Genomic DNA, 19,063 nt, shown 5'->3' on the forward strand with positions numbered 1-19,063 from the left:
GCGTGGTGAGACGTTCGTCAAACAGTGGATAAAGTTAAGAAAAAATGTATGCGCGCAAAGACACGGATGGTTGCAATTTGCATTGAGAAACAGAAAGAGGAAGCCGCGATTTGACATAGGGCCGATAACGAACTCTTATGTAATCCGTTCACGCTACATTCACCATGATGTTAACACGTAAACATTGATCTTTTTTCCCTTCACGGAGCCATGGCATAAATTCAAGCAGAATGTAAATACCAAAAATACATAAGAAGTCTTTGTCTCTCTCTTTCCTCTATCTGTCCACGTAACTTTGTTTTAATGAAGTAGTCCTTACACAGCCAAATCGGCTCCACTGCCTTTCGTGAGTGCATAATTTCAGCAGCATCTATACAATCAGCACAAGCAAACCCGTTGACCAACTTCGAAATTCAGCGTCTCATCAGCGGCGCCAGGCTTGGCTTGAATCAATGCTGGTGAACTGTTCAGATATTAAAGGCAGGGACGCTCCCTCTCTTTAAGATAAGGGTCCAACTAATCGAATTGCTTTGAGGGGGTGACGAAGCGATATAGGGGGAGGGGAGGCGTTGTGAATCGCTCCCACCCCCCTTCCCCTTCTTGCGACCACACTAATGCGCGCGGCACCCCCGCGGTGAAGGAGAGGAGGAGGGTGCAGGGCAAGAAGGGCAGAGGAGGGCTGGCGGGCGGGGAGGGAGGGAAGGAGGGTGCAGGGCGTCACTGGGAGGCACGGCTGGTGTGGTCAACTCGGCATGGGCAAGAGCGGTTGTCGCGACCACGTGCGTCCGACTCGCGGTGTCGCAATGTCCAGCGCGGTGTCGTAACGCGTGCCCTCGCAGGCACGAGACTCCAATGTCGTGAAACCGCGGGTCGCTCTGTGAGAAAACAAACAATCACAACAACAACAATACCGACACGTACCAAGCACACACGTCGCTATGCACTCTGCGATGCGCTTTGCTGCATTATTAATTGAGCTCTACACGACACTATATTGAACACGTTTCGCTACACTCAACTCAAGTCTACACTCAGCACTAAACTCTGCACTCGACTCTCGTACATTCTCCCACTCGACTCCACCGTCTTATCCCACTCAGCTGTAGGTCGGCGCTCGACTCGCCTCTGCCGGGATCATCTCACGTCTTTGTCTCACCGGAGAAGCGCGTTCCCTTCGAGATCATCGCTGCGTCTCCCGCAAAGGATCATCGCCTCGTCCTCTATTCGAGAAATGTAGTTGTTGTTGATCTCCTGGATACATTGTATGCTGAGCCAGGTATCTCCCCCTTGGGCAGAGTTATTTTCTGTTTGCTGAGATTGTTTGATTCCTTGAACGCGTTGCACATTTGCCAGACCAAAAAAAAAAGCCCCTTAGTTTTCCCGGCCAACTTCATCATCTGCCGGGCAACTTCTTTCTTAATCGTCTGCCGCCTAAGCCGCACAACCTATATCGGAGCCAAGTCACTTGGACCCGGCGAGAGCAAGCCCTTCGCGTCCAGCTTGCGGCAAAACATCTCCCGATGAACGAGTCGCAGGAGCAATGCGCGACCATCCCAGTCGGCAGTTCGGCTACCCCAGCCGCTCTAATGTTCTGCGTCGGCGTGGTCGGCAACGGTGCCGCCGCCTCCATCCTCTGGTGCTCGCGTCCCGACAGCAAGCGCAGCGTCTTCTTCACTCTCGTGTGCGCGCTCACCGCCACCGACCTGCTCAGCACCCTGCTCTCCAGTCCGGTCGTGCTGACCGCCTACAGCCGCAACAGCACCCTGCGGGAGCTGGGCGGCGACTCCCTGTGCCTCTACTTCACCTGCTGCATGCTCTTCTTCGGCGCGGCCACGATGGGCATCCTGTTCGCCATGGCGTTCGAGCGCTGCCTCTCGCTGAGCCACCCCTACGCGTACAGGAGGCTCGTGCGGCGAGCCGGAGCCCTCGGGGCGCTGGCCGGCATCTACCTGCTCAGTCTGCTCGCCTCGCTCATGCCCGTGATGCGCTTCGGCCGCTCGCGCATGTACAAGCCGTGCACGTGGTGCTACGTGGAGATGCGCCACGAACCGGGCTACTCCGTGCTGTACGCGCTCTTCCTCTCGGCACTCATCGTGGCCGTGCTCGCGTGCAACGCGTCCGTCATGCTGTCCCTGCACGCCATGCGGAGGCGGCTGCTGTCGTCGGCACCCCCCGCCGCCTGCCGGGGGTGTCAGCAGCCCCGCACGCTGTCCCTGCGACGCAAGTTGTCCCTGCACCGCCGGATGAAGTACGCGCGCGGGGTCGAGGTGGACAACCTCGTACTGCTCGTGGTCATGACGCTCATCTTCCTCATCTGCTCGCTGCCCCTCACGGTAATCGCGCGGCGGTGCACGTGTGTGTGGGGGGGGGGGGGTGCTCTGGGCAGACGAGCCTGTCCCCCTAGGGAACACGCCAAATCTGGGCGGCCGCCCCAGGCCCCGCGCTTGGGGGGGGGGGGGGTGGGGGGAGCACGCGCTTCGACGTCACGGTGTCAGACGTAAAACACTTTCGGTTTAGTTTGAAAGCGTCCAGTGAGCCACAGTGTGATTTGGCCCGCACCTCTCCTATGGACGGCCCTATACATACACACACAGTATAGGGCAGCCCTAAAGTCAGGATACATGACTATTTAATGTATTTTTACACTGATATTAAAACATTTTCATTGTTTCATCTTTAAGTTAATATTATATCTGTTATCATTACGAATATATTTGTCTTCCTGTGGGTGGCCGCCTCAAATCCGTCATTTACAAAACTCGACCCAGGAACCCCGAAAGAATTGAGACAAAACGTAATTTCTGAATGTTCACAGATTACTCCTGTAATCCTAAACAAACCCAAAAAGAGTTCAAACTTCATTTATTAATCATTAATTGCATGCATGAATATGCATTGAAGTTATAACATTTGGTAAAAATAAATTAAATAACCCTATGTGATTTGTTCAAATAAATATAATCATTATATGTATACAGTATACGTAGGATGCCCGCTGTTGATGTAAATTAAACTTGTATTTGCCCACTAAAGCCCACTGTACTATTAGCTCTTTTTTCGAGATGTACTGACCACACATAATAGCTCATTGAAGTGCATTATATCACCATCACATCTGGGAATTGAGAGTGGGAATTGAAAGCTTTAAATCTAGAATTGAGAGTAGCCAAATAATCTAAACGCATATTTATAAACGTGGAGTGGAAAAAAACGGAGAAACCCGGAGAACAATCCACGCGACCGCCACGGAGAGAGAACAAACTAAACACAAAGAGCAATTCTAAATAAATTCGTTTTCAATCTAGATTTAAACGTGCACAGCTTCAGTGGATTTCTAATATCGGATGGATGGAAGAGCGTTCCAGACAGCCACAGAAGCGCATGTGAAAGCGTGCGATGCAGTAGCCGTCTTTGGAAACAACTCAAGGTAATATAGCGGAATGTTATTGAACATTCCATAATAGAGGTGTTAGCGTTAGATCGTAACGTAAACAAAACATGCCAATTCGTTACTAGTGCAGCACATTGGTGTGTTAGAGAGTAAACCCGAAATATTTATATGCTCCTACTTTCTGCTCCTCTTTTCTCCACAAATCTGGCTGCCCCCTGATTTTTCTAGTTGTAATTACCGGCGAAACGTCGTACTCCAATTGTAAATGTTGTGGGTTTACTCTCCAGGTATTGAAGGTGTTTCGTGAATCAACATCTTTTCTTCTTCTATAAATGATCACCGTTGATTTGCCATCAACACAGCCCTTCAGGGGTGATGTGCTGGGTGGATTCTGCCTAACGGGATTTTACGTTGGTTTGGCGGCTTTACTCTTTGGTTCTATTGGGTAAAGTCACGTGACTTTACCCAATAGAACCAAAGAGTATGGATCCTTGCAGTCACGAAAGCTTTAAATCTAGAATTAGCGGCTTTAATCTGGGGTCAGCTTCCTATGGATGATAGCTGTTGATTGATTTTTCCACAAAGTCCTTCCCCTGCACCTCCGATTAGCACAGTTGGCTACATAGAGTGCAAAAGAAGTTCAACATATATACAAAGTGGTACCTTTTTACCGACCTCGAGATTAACTACAGGGCAATCCCTGTTGACGTTTCACAAAGCAGTGCCCATTGCACTGTCTAAACATCAGTCGGTCCACGGGAATACCAAGTGACGTCCTGTCGAAAGGTACCTGTTTTAATAATAATTCAAATGTATAATGTGCATTCCATCCTAGGATCCCAATGCGCAATTAATGAAAAGCAGGAAACAAAACAGAACTAGGGCAACCGACCAAAGGCCACTTTAAAGACATGGGTTTTCACAACAGACTTAAATACATCTACCGACTCTGATTGCCTGATTTCAAGTGGAAATGTGTTCCATAGCTTGGGTGCTACTGTACTCTAACAAAATCCCGATCACCAAAAGAGCGCCACCTAGACCTGGGATTGCTGAGCAGGTGAAGATCAGAAAATCTTAAGAACCTTGACGGAATTTATAAATGTAGTAGTTCATGCGAGTAATGTGTGTGTGCCATTTTAAAGCCTTATAGGTTAATAGCATTATCCTATCCACCCCGAAGTGAGTTTTTTACAGGTGACCAATCAGTGACATCCAGCGCATTTTATCATGAAATATCAGAATATGCGATCGGTAACAACCAGATCATTATTAACAATGGCCATCGATATGGAAAGACTGGGTGTCTCTCATAAGAATGTGGAATCTCCATCTCTGGGTCGGGACAGCCAGCATAGATCCGCACCACCTGACGCTCGACGAGACACAGAAACACTTGCACTTGACCAAGTGGACCCTTGTTTTAATAAATTTAATGCACGCTCAGCCACAACGCAAACTTGCGTGGAAACGCTTTCCAACTCAGACTGAAAGCGTGTACTGCGTATGTATGAGCTGTCTGTCGTTAATGGGGGAGGTGGGCACGATAACTATTCGTAGAGATGATCCAATATGCACCGAGCCATAGTATAAGGTTGTGCTGCTATTTGGGACTGAACTCTAAATTAATCAAAGGGCTTGCCCAAATCTTGGAGACTCAAACCGTGCGTGCAGCAATCGTATGCTGCACACCCCTAGTAGCTTGCTCAATACCTGTCGGCTTCCCCGCCGCTCACCAAATACAGAGAAGGCATACGAGAAAGCGTTACACAATCCATGAGTATGCACGAATAGCGTGGTTTATTTTTTTATTACTGATTGTTCCTTCCTTGAAGGATTCCTTTGAGAGTCACAATTTATTACTCTCCCCATCTCTCTCTCTCTGTGTAGGCCCCGTGCGAGAAATCGTTTGGGGGCTCAGGCTGCTCCGGCTGTGCTTTGAAGATTGGAGAGACTGATCCCGTCACTCAAAGCCCCTCTTTGCTGGCAGTAGCGTTTGCGGTTTAGTCGAGTTCTGCTTCTACTAAATCCGCTGGGGAGTCTGGAGAGGCGATAACTGGTAATTGAGTTGGGCCCCCCCCCCCCGCCCTATCAGCAAACTTTGCCCAGTGAGTTATGTTGGAGATAGGGTGGGCATAGCCGCCTGTATCCCTCAGATAGTTATGGGAAATGGACATTTGAGATGTGTGGAACGTATCCTCTGCGTTATCTGCAGAGGGCTTAAGATTGTAATGCAAACAAGAATTAAAAAAAAACACATGCATGTGCTTGTTTTCCTCTGATGCTTTCGCGCATGCGTTAACCTCGGAGGTATTGAAATAAAAAAAGGAATTTCATGAATGTGGATTACCTTATATTATATACGGATCAACATAGCAACTGAGAGCACGGAACAAAAGCTTTAAAGTGCACGGAGGATCGCGGAGAGATGTACGCTTAGCATTACATTAAGAGACAGGGGAAGACAAGGACTGGAGAAGTTCAGCATGTTAGAAACATCATATTGACTGTTAAGAAGACAGCAAGTGGGCTTTGGCACGACGTGTCGCTAAGAGGTGATGGTCGAGACTAACGACGGAGTGGCAACTGAAGGAGATAATTCACGCGTCAGAGTAAGTCCGCTGTGGAGATGGATCTATGAATTGAGTTGCCATGAAGGTGCTAGATGGATCATTGCATTGCAAGACACACCGTGAAAGATAGCAATGACCTAGGGAGGTACATCATTAGACCTCCTTTGCCAGTACCAAAATATAATAATAGGGTTTTTTCCCCTTTTTTCTGGCAACAAAACTGAAATCTTTTTACGAGGAATCATGGTGTGGACCAATCAGTTTCAAGGACAATGCATCATATATTATCAGAGTGTGTTTATTGTTTGCATTTTGACCACAAGTACTGTGGTTAATGCACACATGATTTCTTGTAAAAAGGTTTCAGTTTTGTTGCCAGAAAAAAGGGGGAAAACCCCATTATTATACCTAGGGAGGCTTTCATCCAGCAGTGGCTTGTTGCTGGTTGAAGAAGATGATGACAATAATAATAATGATGATGATCAAGAAGGTTTGCAGCTTCGGAAATTTTGACTCACGCTCTTCGCCAATAGGATTTCCACTGTCTTTGAGAAGATAATTTGCGTAGGTCAAATAGAGCTCAGAAGAAGATTCAGCCAGAAGCAATTTACTATTCCGTTTGCTGAGGAGATAGGTGCGGTGGACGAAGCAAGGGTGTCTCGGTGGCGAGATGTTATCTGCCTCGTCTGGTATGCAGGAGTTCGTGGGTTCGTACTCTTTGGTTCTATTCGGTAAAGTCACGTAGGTAAAAAAAAATAAAACAACAAAAATCACGACGCTTCGGCCACAACACAAGCGGCATTCATCAGGTGAAGGGACCAGACTGTCTCGAGGACAGCGCTGGAGTGAAACACAGCCAAGCTCAGACCGCGACCTTTAAGCTGTGTGAGAGGAATTTATTCGTGGGTTCGATCTCGACCCTCATGCCTGCTCTATATTTTGAGTTTGCATGTTCTTCCCGTAGTCGCATGGATTTTTCTCCGGGTCCTCCGGGTTTCCTCTCCACATTTCGAAACATGTGGTTTAGAGTATTTGGCTGCTATAAATTTCCACGTGACAAGCCACTTCGTTGAGCTTTCATTTGTGGCCAGATCGCTTCTGAAAAAGAGCAATTTCGCTCAGTGGGCCTTACCTGGTAAAATACAAAAACCTTTTGAAAAGTAAAAGTGTTGAACATTCTCCACGGTTTCGTTATACAAGATATTATTACACTTCCAAACGTCATTTGTGACCTGCAAGCCGTCACGGTGTGAAACACTCATTCATAGAATTCGCCAAACCTCCAAATGCAGGACCCTCCTGAGAAGAGTATTGAGACTTTGTCGTCATCCTTTAGAGGATAAGTAAGGGGCATTGTTATTTCTGTATTAGCATACGCGTGTTGAACTATATGTATGTTGAACTTATTTCGCACTGAAACGTAGCCAACTGTGCTAATCGGTGGTACGGGACAATTACAGAATGTGTGATTTTCAGCAATGCATGGTTGCCATGCATCAGAGAGCGTTTAATTGCATAAGCAGGCTCAGCAATCGGACGTTTTGCAACATCGGTGGTGCGTCCAATGGGCGAGAGCGCCTCCAGAGTGCTTTGAACGATGGCCTTGTTAGCAGCCCAGCGCGCATCGCGACACAAAGCGAACGGTCTGAGAGAGCTGCCTCGGCCTGAGCGTTTGGCGAGCGTGTCAAAATCTAGCCAATCGGAGGTGCCGCCCTACCTCACCCCGCGAACTCTCGGTTTCGTGGACACAGCACGTGCCATGCGCGCGCGTTCATTGGCCGAGCGAGTGGGTTGTGACGTCACAGCGCTGCTGCTCAATAAGAGTTAAAATTCAGCCTCGTATAGCGCGCCACGGCAGCGCACTTTTCCTATTGTGGAGGACTATGAGTAGTGTATTAATAGATCAAAATGCAAGGAAACTATTTTAACTTTAATTTCACCAGGTAAAAGCCACTGAGCTACGTAGCTCTTTGTCAGAAGCAACCTGGCCACAAGTGATAGCTCAACGCAGTGGCTTATCACGTGGAAATGTATAGCAGACAAATACTCGAAACGCGTGTTTCGAAATGTGGCGGGAAAAACCGCAGGGCCCCGAGAAAAATCCACTGCCCCATTGTTTTGTGGCCTAGCGTGGTTGGCATGGGCCTTGGTGTAAACAATTTCCCTTCCACTACATGTTCCCACACTTGGGCCCCTCCAGCCCGTGGGCCCTGGTGCAGTTGCATCTCCTGCAAGCTCAATAGCTACACCCCCCCCTCCCCCTCTATTATGCATATAGTTTGCTGAAAACATTAACGTGCAATTTAGCTGTTCGGAGGCTCTGGGGCGTACATTACATTGCATGTCAAGCTTATTCCGCATTTGATGAAAGTTGCTTAATGTCCGGAAATGCAGGAATTTCTTCTCTGATCTACGATAGGACGTTGGGAATATTTTTTAGCATGTGCATTTATCCCGCTGTACACCTCTCTGTTAAGAGAGGCTGTACAACAGGAGGGAGGAGGCCTTAGCTGCTGGTAACAGGACAGGAGGAACAGGCCTTCACGTTGGTTCCAGCATGGGCCTTGCTGATGGCAGTATAGGGGAGGGTGGGCATGCCACTTGGGGCAGGAAGGACAGGATACTGGGGCATGTGGGGCTTTTGAGTGTGCTGCAGGGAATGGGGAAGCTGATGAGGGCTGTGTTGACAATGGTGGCATGCTGGGGAAACTTAAATTGGCCTGTACCGTAAAGTACACCAACACCCCATTGAATCTGTACAAACATTACAGTACATCATACAGACATGACAGTATGGCATTAGAGTGCTGTATAGACTCAAACTGACAATCATAATGTGCTGTCTCAGTGGATAAATAAGGAAGGAAGTCAACTGCTTAAGAGGCATTTTATATATATAACATCTACGTCCTCTGGGTAATGGATATTGAGTTAAAGTTAAACGATGCAACTCTCCACAGTGTGTTTAACACTTAGACTTTCGTAACCAATATTGTCCATAATAGAGATTTGTTTTGGTTAGATCGCGTAAATATGTGTTGTTAAACCCACCGCCACTTGACACAGCCAATGAGTAAGGTTTGTCACGTAAACAAAACGTGCCAATTCGTTACTAGTACAGCACACTGGTGTGTTGGAGAGTAAACCCACCCCATTTACAATTTGAGCACGACGTTTTGCCAGTAGTTACAACTAGCATCATCAGGCGTCAGCCAGATTTGTGGAGAAATGCTCCTGTTTTCTCCACGAATCTGGATGGCACCTGATGATGCCAGTGTACGTGGCAAACCTTACTAATTGGCTGTGTCGGGTGGCGGCGGGTTTAACAACACATTTATATGTATGCCACCTAACCCCAAAAAACCTTCTCCACAGTATAACTTTGTTTGCATTCTTCAAATATTGTGAAGCATCCTATGTTAAAGCAACTATGTTGCCTCTCCAACACAATTGCACATCATAAGATGCTCAACTCAATGAGAGCGCACACGATCATTAATTAAGTGGACGCTGGATGGCCTGACCTCTACCGTGTCCTTTCACCTGAGTGGCTTGGCCCGGTAAGCCCTGGCAGGCCAATCTAGGCAAGAAAAGGAGCCTGCGTGGCCTATGAGTAAAACAAACACACTAAACAAATATTCATAAATGTTAGATAAATAAGGCGAAATAAACGAAAAAAAAAACCGTGCAAAATAACTAACGTGTGTTATTTAGCTTTGATAAATATTCCTTGTAAAATATCTCCATTCGTATAAAAGATTCAGCCATATTGGACCGGATCACCTTGACGGCCACGCGATCACTTTGTGCCTGTGCGTGAAGGCAGTTTCGATTAAAAGTTTAAAATGTTCAGGGCCACAGGCAACGTATGGTCTCTGTGTTCCAGCCACAGTTAAACAGAGCAATCTGGACAACAACATTGTTTTATGCAACAATATGTCGGTATGATGAACTTCTTTTTTACACCGTACGTGGCCAACCATGCAAATTGGTGGTGCGGGGGAAGGAGAACAAACCGAACACGCAAATCAGTTCTAAAGCAACGAGTTTTCAATCTATATTTAAAAGTGCATAGTGGCTTCCTAATATCGGAATGAAGAGCGTTCCAGACGGAAGAAAACGCGCATCTGAAAGCATGTGATGCGGTAACCATCTTTGTTCGAATTTACACCGTTTATAGCTCTACAGAGCAATATTTACCAATAGCATTTCTTTAAATTATCTCAGGAGACTAATACCACGTCAGAGTACTGAGGTGGCACCATCAAGATGCTGGGTTCAAAGCTGGGTTGCAACAGGGGTAGCCACCTCTGAGATCCAGAAACAGCCGAGATATACAGTAGAACCTCGGAGATCGAATGCACCAGAACTCGAACAAATCGGTGTTCTAGCCATATTTCGGAACATTCGTTGCCCCGGAAACCGAACGAAATTCGGAAGTCGAACGGGCAACCGCGACTTGAAAGAACCTGTACACGGCTGAGACGCGTATGGCCAGCAGCGTGCGTGACGCTTGCCCAGAGAAAGGTTTTACCGTATGAGAGGAAATGTCCTCAGAGGAGGAGGAGGGAAGGGATGATGCCCCCTAGTTCAGTGATAAAATAAATGCGTGCAAAATTGGTTGAGTTACAGAGTTTTTTTTTTTTGAAAAATATCACCCAGATAAGGCGGTAGCCAACCGAGTGAGTAATCTTTTAAATGGTAATGCAATGTGTCATTTTCGAAACATCCAAAGACGGAGGCAGAAACAAACCTGTTTAGATAAGTTTTTAGTCAGAAAGAGCTCAAGTGACTTACAGTTAGTGGCAGACAAAAGGCACAAAAGAGAAAGGACCCCAGAAGAGCAGTTACCCGACATTATTATTGAAGGGGACTCCGCTTACTCTTTGGTTCTATTCGGTAAAGTCACGTAGGTAAAAAATAAAACAACAAAAATCACGACGTTTCGGCCACAACGCAAGCGGCCTTCATCAGGTGAAGGGACCAGACTGTCTCGAGGACAGTGCTGGAGTGAAACACAGCCAAGCTCAGACCGCGACCTTTAAGCTGTGTGAGAGTAATTAAGGTGCCTTGACAAAGGAATTAGCATAAAAATTTGCATTCAATAGGCGGACTTAGCATGATGAAAGGTGGGGAGGGGGTGAACATGTGCAGGCTGGCGAGGGGGCAAGGTAGAGTCCACATGCTGGTGGTGTGAAAAGGGAATTTTAAGAAGCTGCGAAAGTTTGGGGTACCACTACTTGAAAAATATACTGTACCATTAAAAATTAGTTTAATGTTTGGTTCGATTTAGAACATCTTTCCAATGGTTGCTTAATTTGAAACCATCTTCTCGGTTGAAATTGTATCTGTGTTTGTAGATCTGAATTGCCTCGTGAACAAATCTCTGATAAAAAAAACCCGTGGGTTTGCAAAGAACCTTGGTATCGGAGAAAATTATATCGTGATCACCCACAGCGTTGTAACAGTGATCAGCTACGGCAGAAGAATTCGTTCACGGCAGAACGGCAGAACGAAGAATTCGTTCTGCCGTGTTTCAAATCTGATTTGTGCTCGCGAATTCGGTCAGAGACATGTCGCTTCGTCTCCCCGATATAGCAATCACCGCAGGTACAACTCAATTTGGAAACCCCGGGGTACTGTAAGTCAGGAATGACATCCTTCACGGATGGGATCAGATCACGAATTTTGTGTACTGTATTGAACCACCTCCTCACCACCTTCCACTCAAGCCTTCAACTCTCCTTACTACAAGTAAAGTGAAGTTCAATAAAGTTCATTTGTTTCATTTATTCCATATATTTATTCATTTTTTTCCATTTTTTTAATGTTTCTTGTTTTTTTAATGCATGTAATTGCTGTAAACTTGGTGTAAAAATGCTTTATAATGAGAGATTTCTTGTGTCTGGAACCAATTAATGTCATTTACATGAATTCTTATGGGGAAAATTAATTCGATGTTCGAACAGATCGGTGTTCGAATGGCCTTCTGTATCATGGAAAGAATAATCTTACAATACCGGAAGATGGGAGAACTGCTTGTAACTGACGAAACCCAGGATTTGTTTTTTTGCGGGAAGACTTGCAGATATCCTAGGACAGCTCCCTCAAGATGAGGACGATCCTGGGAAAATCAGAGGACAGCTTCGCAAACCCCATGCATCAGTGGCATTTGTTTAAGCAAACTAGCCTATGGCACATTACAACCCCATTGAAAAAAAAGCATTATCTCAAAAAAATTGTCAACGTTTATCAACCGTCAACGCATTTCTATAGCCTTTCGACAATGTTGTACCCGCATACTGTATTGTCAAAAGGTTCACACATGAAACGCATCCACAGTAATGTTGACCAAGTGGTGGAGCCGTCAAACATTCTCGCAGATGCCTGATAAAATCTCCATGCACTTCCCACCACCTATATATAGTGCACAGTGCAAAACTGCCTTCAGGCTCGAATGATCATGCTCAGCACTTTCTCAGTGCTCTGTAACGCGCGACGAGCACCACAAAAATTGTACTTTGGTCGGGTGGAGCAAGGGAGAGCGCACTGTTGCTATTCGTCAGGGCACATGAGCTTGATTCCTTGCCACGCCTAACATCAGTGGTGAGTGATATCGAAACTGGTCCTGGATCCCCCCGCCCCCCACCCCTCAGCCACCAAACTTCACCAACCCGTACCGACCAGTGCGGTGAAGTGTGATGAAAACAACCTCCATAACTGAAACAACGTAGGGAGGCCTTCATCCAGCAGTGGGTCAATAGCAAGCTGTAAATAATAATAGTCGTTATTATTGTCGTGGATTCCAACACGATGTGAATTACCAGTTTTCGCGGTGGCGAGATGTTAATTACTATCATCTGGTATTCTTTGTTAAGGACGTTGGCATTGTCCCGGCCTGCTCCCTGCTGTGTCTCAGGACTGAACGAGGGCTCTCTGAATGCTCCGCACTCGATGCCAAAGTGAGTTGTGGCACAGCATTCTGGGCCTTGAGAGATTATGAAGGTCCTCTTGGATTGGTGGGGTTCGGGTTGGCCGTGATGCGGATGGGGACGTCAGATCCCCTCGTGCGCCCTTGGAATTTCGGGATTTTCGACCGGCGCTCATTTCAGTGTCTCCTCTTGCGATGCGCAACGCGACATTTAAGTTGTGAGCTGCTGGACCAGAATGGGGCCCAGTATTCGGCCGTTAAGTAAAATATCAGCCCCCAGTTAGTGTACTTGGAATTTATGCTCAGAGACACGTAAAAGGAACATATGAATTCCAGGATATGCACAAGATAAAGACACCTCCGATTAGCATGGTTGGATATGTACGGTGCGAAAGAAGTTCAATGTAGTCAGAAGCATTGACAGAGTGGCAGCCAAATGACGAAACGTACCCTAGAGGATATAGATAGAGAAATGAACTCATCGGAGTCGTAGGTGCACGACCAGGGCTGGGCAACCTGCGACTCCAGAACCTCATGCACCTTATCATTATACCTCCTTCGCCAAAAGGCGTCATCTGGTCGAGCACCAATTGGGTCGAGGCTCAAAAGAAAGCCGTCCCTTGGTGTGGACCAATCAGTTTCAAGGACAATGCCACATATATTATCACAGTATGTTTTTTGTTTGCATTTTGACTGCAGGTATTGTGGTTAATGCAGTGACACGAATCCTTGTAAAAAAAAGGTTTCAGTTTTGTTGCCAGAAAAAAGAGGAAAAACCCTATTATTATCGCATGCGGCTCATTAAGGATTCTTTCGCGACCGTTATTTATTAAGGACCAACGTCTCGTATTCACCACGTTGCATTGCGGCTCTTTAAATATATTTTTTTACCGAATTCGATAAAAAAAATCGCTTTTCTTGTTGTTTTGGTTTCCGACCCCTGTGCTAGACTGATTGTAGCACGACAGGACCGTGAACCACTAACTTTTATTGAACCAGGTAAGACCCACTGAGCTCTACAGCTCTTTTTTCAGAAACTACCTGGCCACAAATGATAGTTCAAAGAAGTGGCTTGTAATGTTTGAAATGTACAGCAGCTAAACACTAAACGCACGTTGATTCTAAATGTGGAGAGCAAATCTGGAGGGCTCGGAGGAAAAATCACGTGACCGCAGGAAGAGAGAGACACGCAAACTCCAAATATGCAGGCGTCAGGGTCGGGATCGAACCCACGGCCTTCTGCACACCACGCGATGTAGTTAACTTCTCGTGAGGGATGGTGATGACTTGGGGAATCCATTATGCACAGCAAAGGATTGTGCATAGCTGATAAGGATGATGATGATCATCATCATAATAGCAAATTCATTGATGAACTATCTGTATGGTTATGGGAGGGTTATTCCCCCTTATGCATGGATATTCTTTAGGCCCTCCGGTTTCTTCCAACATGCAAGACACTCATTAAAGAATTAGCGAAACAATCCACAAGGGCACATGCAGGACCCTCCAGAAAAAAAAAGTATTCAGCCTCAGTGAGGCTATTCTGGACAAATAAGCGACATCATTCCAATGACGATACCACAGGCATGTAATGATGCATTCATTAAAGTGTATTATCATACTCGCAGAGGAATCGATATATGCTGCATTGTATGTAATTGGGTCGCGTATACCCAACCGCGTAGGTTTTCACAGTTGTGCTGTCGAGATCGCTGATGTGTTTTCAGGTCGTACTGCGTGTTTCGGCGGCATATGCTGGGGGCTTTTTCGGGAGCTGCATTGAGCAGCTCGTGTTCTTCTGCTCAAATCAGTTCTGCTCAATCAAATTCCCGAATGAAGCTTCCAGCACGCGGAACAAAACGTTGGCCATCATACCGAACAACTTGTTTCCGTACGACGCGAAAACAGATCGGATAGCTACATGTCAACCGTGCAATTGCTAGAGGCGTCGCGTTCATCGCAACCCTTACACTACAATTCATCAAATCTGGAGGGCGGGTGGGTGCAAGGTTGTTGCATGCGTTGTAACCAAACCTCTCTGTGCACCAGGTGAGCGCATTCATCAATGCGATCGACCCCGGCAACAACAACTTCGGGAGGGACCTGACCGGCCTACGCTTCGCCTCCTTCAACCCCATCCTCGACCCATGGATCTTCATCATCTTCCGCCGGTCGGTGTTCGAGCGCCTGCGCTCTGTGCTCTGCTACTGCCTCGTGCTGCCGCGGCACAAGCGCAACGCGGCTTCCGCCAGCCTCCACCTCCACTCCGAGCCGCCGTCATCGCTGCCGCCCGGCGCTGCCCATGACCCTGCGTCGAGCTGCCATTTCAATCCGTGGCGGTCGGATTCGTGCGCGAGCAATTGTGCGTGCGACGCGTCACGCGGGCGGCCCTGGCAGGCCGACCCTGGTCCAGGCGGTCACGTGTGCACGAGCGATCCGTGCGACCTGCGAACTCGGGAGGCGAAGGCAGTCCCCCACGGTTGCGAGTGCGCACGCACGGCGTTGAGCAGCCAGCCTCGGCACGTGGGTCCCCGTCCTGGCGCCTGCGCGTGCACAAGCGCGGCGGACGGCCCAACGTTGGACCGCCAACCTCAACCTTGGCGGGCGGACTCCGGCCCACTCGGCCATTGCGTGCGCGCGGGCGCCGCGGGTGGCCCGCGCGGGCTGCCGGGATCGACAGCCGGCGCCGCCGTCCTGGCGGCTGGGGAAGCCTGCGCCGAGGACGTCGCTGACGTGCAGATGTCCCTGCCGTGAGGGCGTGGGAACGTCGCTCGCGGTCGTGAACCCGCGACCGGTGGGCACTCTTCCCGGCGTCCTGACTGGAAGCGTTTAAATTGACACTGGGAAAAAAATCTTCCCACGCAGTGCGTGTTCTGGAAAACTTATCCGGTGAAACTCGCGAGCGAGTATCGCATCGTGACGGTTTTTAATCCGCTTCAAAGGTCGCCTGTACAGATGTCCGCGTTGCTTGCGTCGGCGAAGGGATCAGCAGCTGTAATCGCGGGGTGGTTTATTCGGCATGCGTGCGGAATAATTTTCATTAGTGGTGAAACGTGACTGCAATTCACGACGCTGTGTAGGAGCGTAAAGTCTTTTATGTCAGGAAATACATGATAACGTGTGTTGCTACAGCACAGTTAAATAAGACACTACGTGCCAAACTGTTGCTTCTTTTGAATTATTAAACGTACAAATATTGTCCCACTGTACATTATATTACCATTGGAGTGTATAGTCACGCTTAGAATTTTGCTATTTCCATAAGACTATTACGATACTAGTTTATTATTTACCAGCTAAAGCCCACTGAGCCTTTAGCTGTTTTATAAAGGCAACCTGGCCACACGTAATATCTCTTCGAAGTGGCTTATATCCTCATCATACGTGGCAGTTTATGGCAGCAGCCAAATAATCTGAACGCATGTTTCTCAACGTGTAGGGGGGGCAGCACTGGTAGACCAGCAGAAAGTGCCACGTGACCATGGGGAAAGAGAACACACGCAAACGCCAACCGTACAACAGGCGTCAACAAGGTTATGATCGAACCCACGAGCTCCTGCGTACGAGGCGAGGGAGATAACGTCTCGCCACATTGCGGCCTCGGAGGAAACGCTCAAATGCGAGCGTCGCCTTAAACGGTCGGATCCCGAGGTCTCTTTGCCCCTCGGTTTAAGGATAGCATCCAAGTAAACGCTTTTCGAAACCACCCACACTGCTTATCAAACAAAGCCCAGCAGAGTGGTATGGGGGAGATGGAGAGGGTGGAAGGCTCGAGGTGCCCCCCACCCCCCACCCCGTCTAAGTTCCTATACCGCAGTCTAGTCATGTTGGTGCAATATTTATTCGTGTGCACATGGGAGGTGAGAGCCACATCAGAATGCACGATCTCGCATCGTTCGTTGGCCCGTGCAGCGTTTGCTTAACGTTTGGTTCGTCGTCGTTGACCATGTGGTGTGCCCCCTCCCACATCCCCTCCCCCCCCCCCAACTGGGCTTTGCACACCCCGCACCGCTGGCTTATTAAAACGGGGTTTGGAGCTACACGGACGCCAGACGTTACATCACCGCTCTTAAATGACAAAACTGTGGCGAGTACATTCGTGAACACGGCGATATTTACCCCGAGCAGCGGTAAAAAATACAATTTTAATAACCCTTAGACGGTGATTGCATTGCCAGACGCGGCAGCGCATGTTTTACTGGGTGCACTTTTAAATGTCTTGCCGGTTTTTTTGGGAGACATGACAAAAGCTTCTTCGCCATTAAAAGCATACTCTTTGGTTCTTTCGGTAAAGTTATGTAGGTAGAAAAAAATGTATATCACTTGTGGAAACCCTTGCCGTATGGATTCCTGCAGTCACGAAAGCTTCAATTCAAGATTCCATTGAAAGCCTTAAAAATTGCCCAGAATAAAACCCGCGTATTTTTTTTTTATGACTTAATAAATGGTGATGAACGTGCGCGCTTCTGCTGACGCACACACGAGGCATTTCGACTTCAAAACAACGGCCCCACTTGAGACCATGTGGGGTTTTTATTAGCTTGGCGCAGACTGATAAGAAACGGACGCTTCCGAAATTCGACTTCTCTAATATCACGAGTGCCTGAGATGGGTGTGACCTTAATTTAACCCCGCGTGTGGAGTCCACCTTTGAGTCTTAATATCGCGTCCCTTGAAACACGTCGCACCTCCGATTAGCAGGGTTGGCTACGCACGGCGCAAAAGAAGTTCAACATACGCACGTACATCATCGCAATCATCATCAACCATGGTGGAGCCACTGCTGGCTGAAGGCCATAATCCACGCAGCGGCCGCATCACGTGAGCTGATTTCATCGCCTCCGTTCCATCGGTGGACGTCCTCTCGGACGCGTTCCGTTGGCTAGCTGCCACCACTCCGCCACCGCGCTTGAGCATCGACCATCGTCTCCTCTCGCGACGTGTCCTGCCCAAGCCCGCTGACTTTTTCTCAATGTCATCGAAACTCTTTACCGTTTTAGCTCTTGTTGTTGTTGTTGTTACCGTCGTCGTTAATGACCATGTGTCTGAACCACGTGTCGGAGCGGGTATTAGACACTGATTAGAAAGCAGACAAAACATAATAAAAACAAATGCCATTTAACAGATAACAGGGGCCAGGTTCCTTTTTTTTTACAAATTGGCTGAATAGCATAGCCTTGGTGATTTGACGCAACGTTGGTACTGGTACCATCGGAAGGTCGGCCAACACGTGAATAATGTCCATCAAGCCACAAAGACATTCATAAGGGTAAGTGTTTTATTCCACTAAGTGTATCATTAAAATGGAAAATACCATTGATAAACCTATGTACTATGTAACGCTTACAGCGGAGTGGAACTTGAGTTATAAATACACGGAAATTCGCTCTGTTTTGCGAGCGAATTGAATAGTTTCTCAGATCGTGCATTTTTTCCCGCAGTGGAGTGGATATTTGGCCTCTGCTTAGACACTGACCAGATGTCTCGGAAGACGTGGGAGGACCCACACGTTACTGAACTGCACTTGAGCTGATAAATCGTGTCACTGCCGTGGGATCCATTTGTATTGCCGGATGGGCAGAGGCCCGATAGGTTTGAGGAGCTTGCACCGTTGTTTTAACTGCCGCGCCGGGAGAAACAACCGGCGCCCTCTGGTTTGTGAGCTCCATACTCCTGCTAACCATTACAGCAATGCAGCATTCCAGTATTTGTTATCTGTGAACAAATAAACAAAGTTCATTCCAAAAATAAATAAGTAAATAACACGCCCAGAGTCACGTGTTCCCTTGCATTTTCAAATTAAATGTTATTTTTGGTAAAAACATTTTTTTAACATACTTTGGTGGTGCTGTCGTAAGCGTTTGTAAGTTACAGCCTTGTCGTGTTCATTCCATGTGTTTTGCAGAGCTATACAAACAACCTTCGCATATTCTCAACCTTTCTACTAAATTCTAGGGGGCTAAGGGTGCCCCCTAGGAATTAGTGTGATGTCGATGAAATTCGCCTCTATCTAAAATGAGGCCTAGAAGAGGGTTAAATAATTAGCAATCATTTAGTACGTTTAGTATTCATGCCACATAGCGCCCAGCTATCACGAAGGTGCTTAGTTCACAGGCCAGTAAATCTTCCGGTAGTTTGACAGTAAGGGGGCGATGTTGCCATGTG

General features: G+C 47.5%; 1 protein-coding gene across 1 annotated transcript; it reads left to right on the top strand.

Annotated features, from left to right (window-relative positions):
- The first annotated feature begins 716 nt into the window (after positions 1 to 716).
- Positions 717 to 18,663, top strand: PTGER2 (prostaglandin E receptor 2). The gene is made up of 2 exons (XM_032956160.2): positions 717 to 2,333; positions 14,948 to 18,663. The coding sequence occupies exons 1-2, from the start codon at positions 1,521 to 1,523 to the stop codon at positions 15,650 to 15,652; spliced, it is 1,518 nt and encodes a 505-aa protein (XP_032812051.1). The 5' UTR covers positions 717 to 1,520; the 3' UTR covers positions 15,653 to 18,663.
- The last annotated feature ends 400 nt before the right edge of the window (positions 18,664 to 19,063 follow it).

Source organism: Petromyzon marinus, chromosome 17 (assembly GCF_048934315.1).
Source record: "Petromyzon marinus isolate PM22_M1 ecotype Great Lakes invasive population chromosome 17, UKy_Petmar_22M1.pri1.0, whole genome shotgun sequence".
Taxonomy (NCBI): Eukaryota; Metazoa; Chordata; class Hyperoartia; order Petromyzontiformes; family Petromyzontidae; genus Petromyzon; species Petromyzon marinus.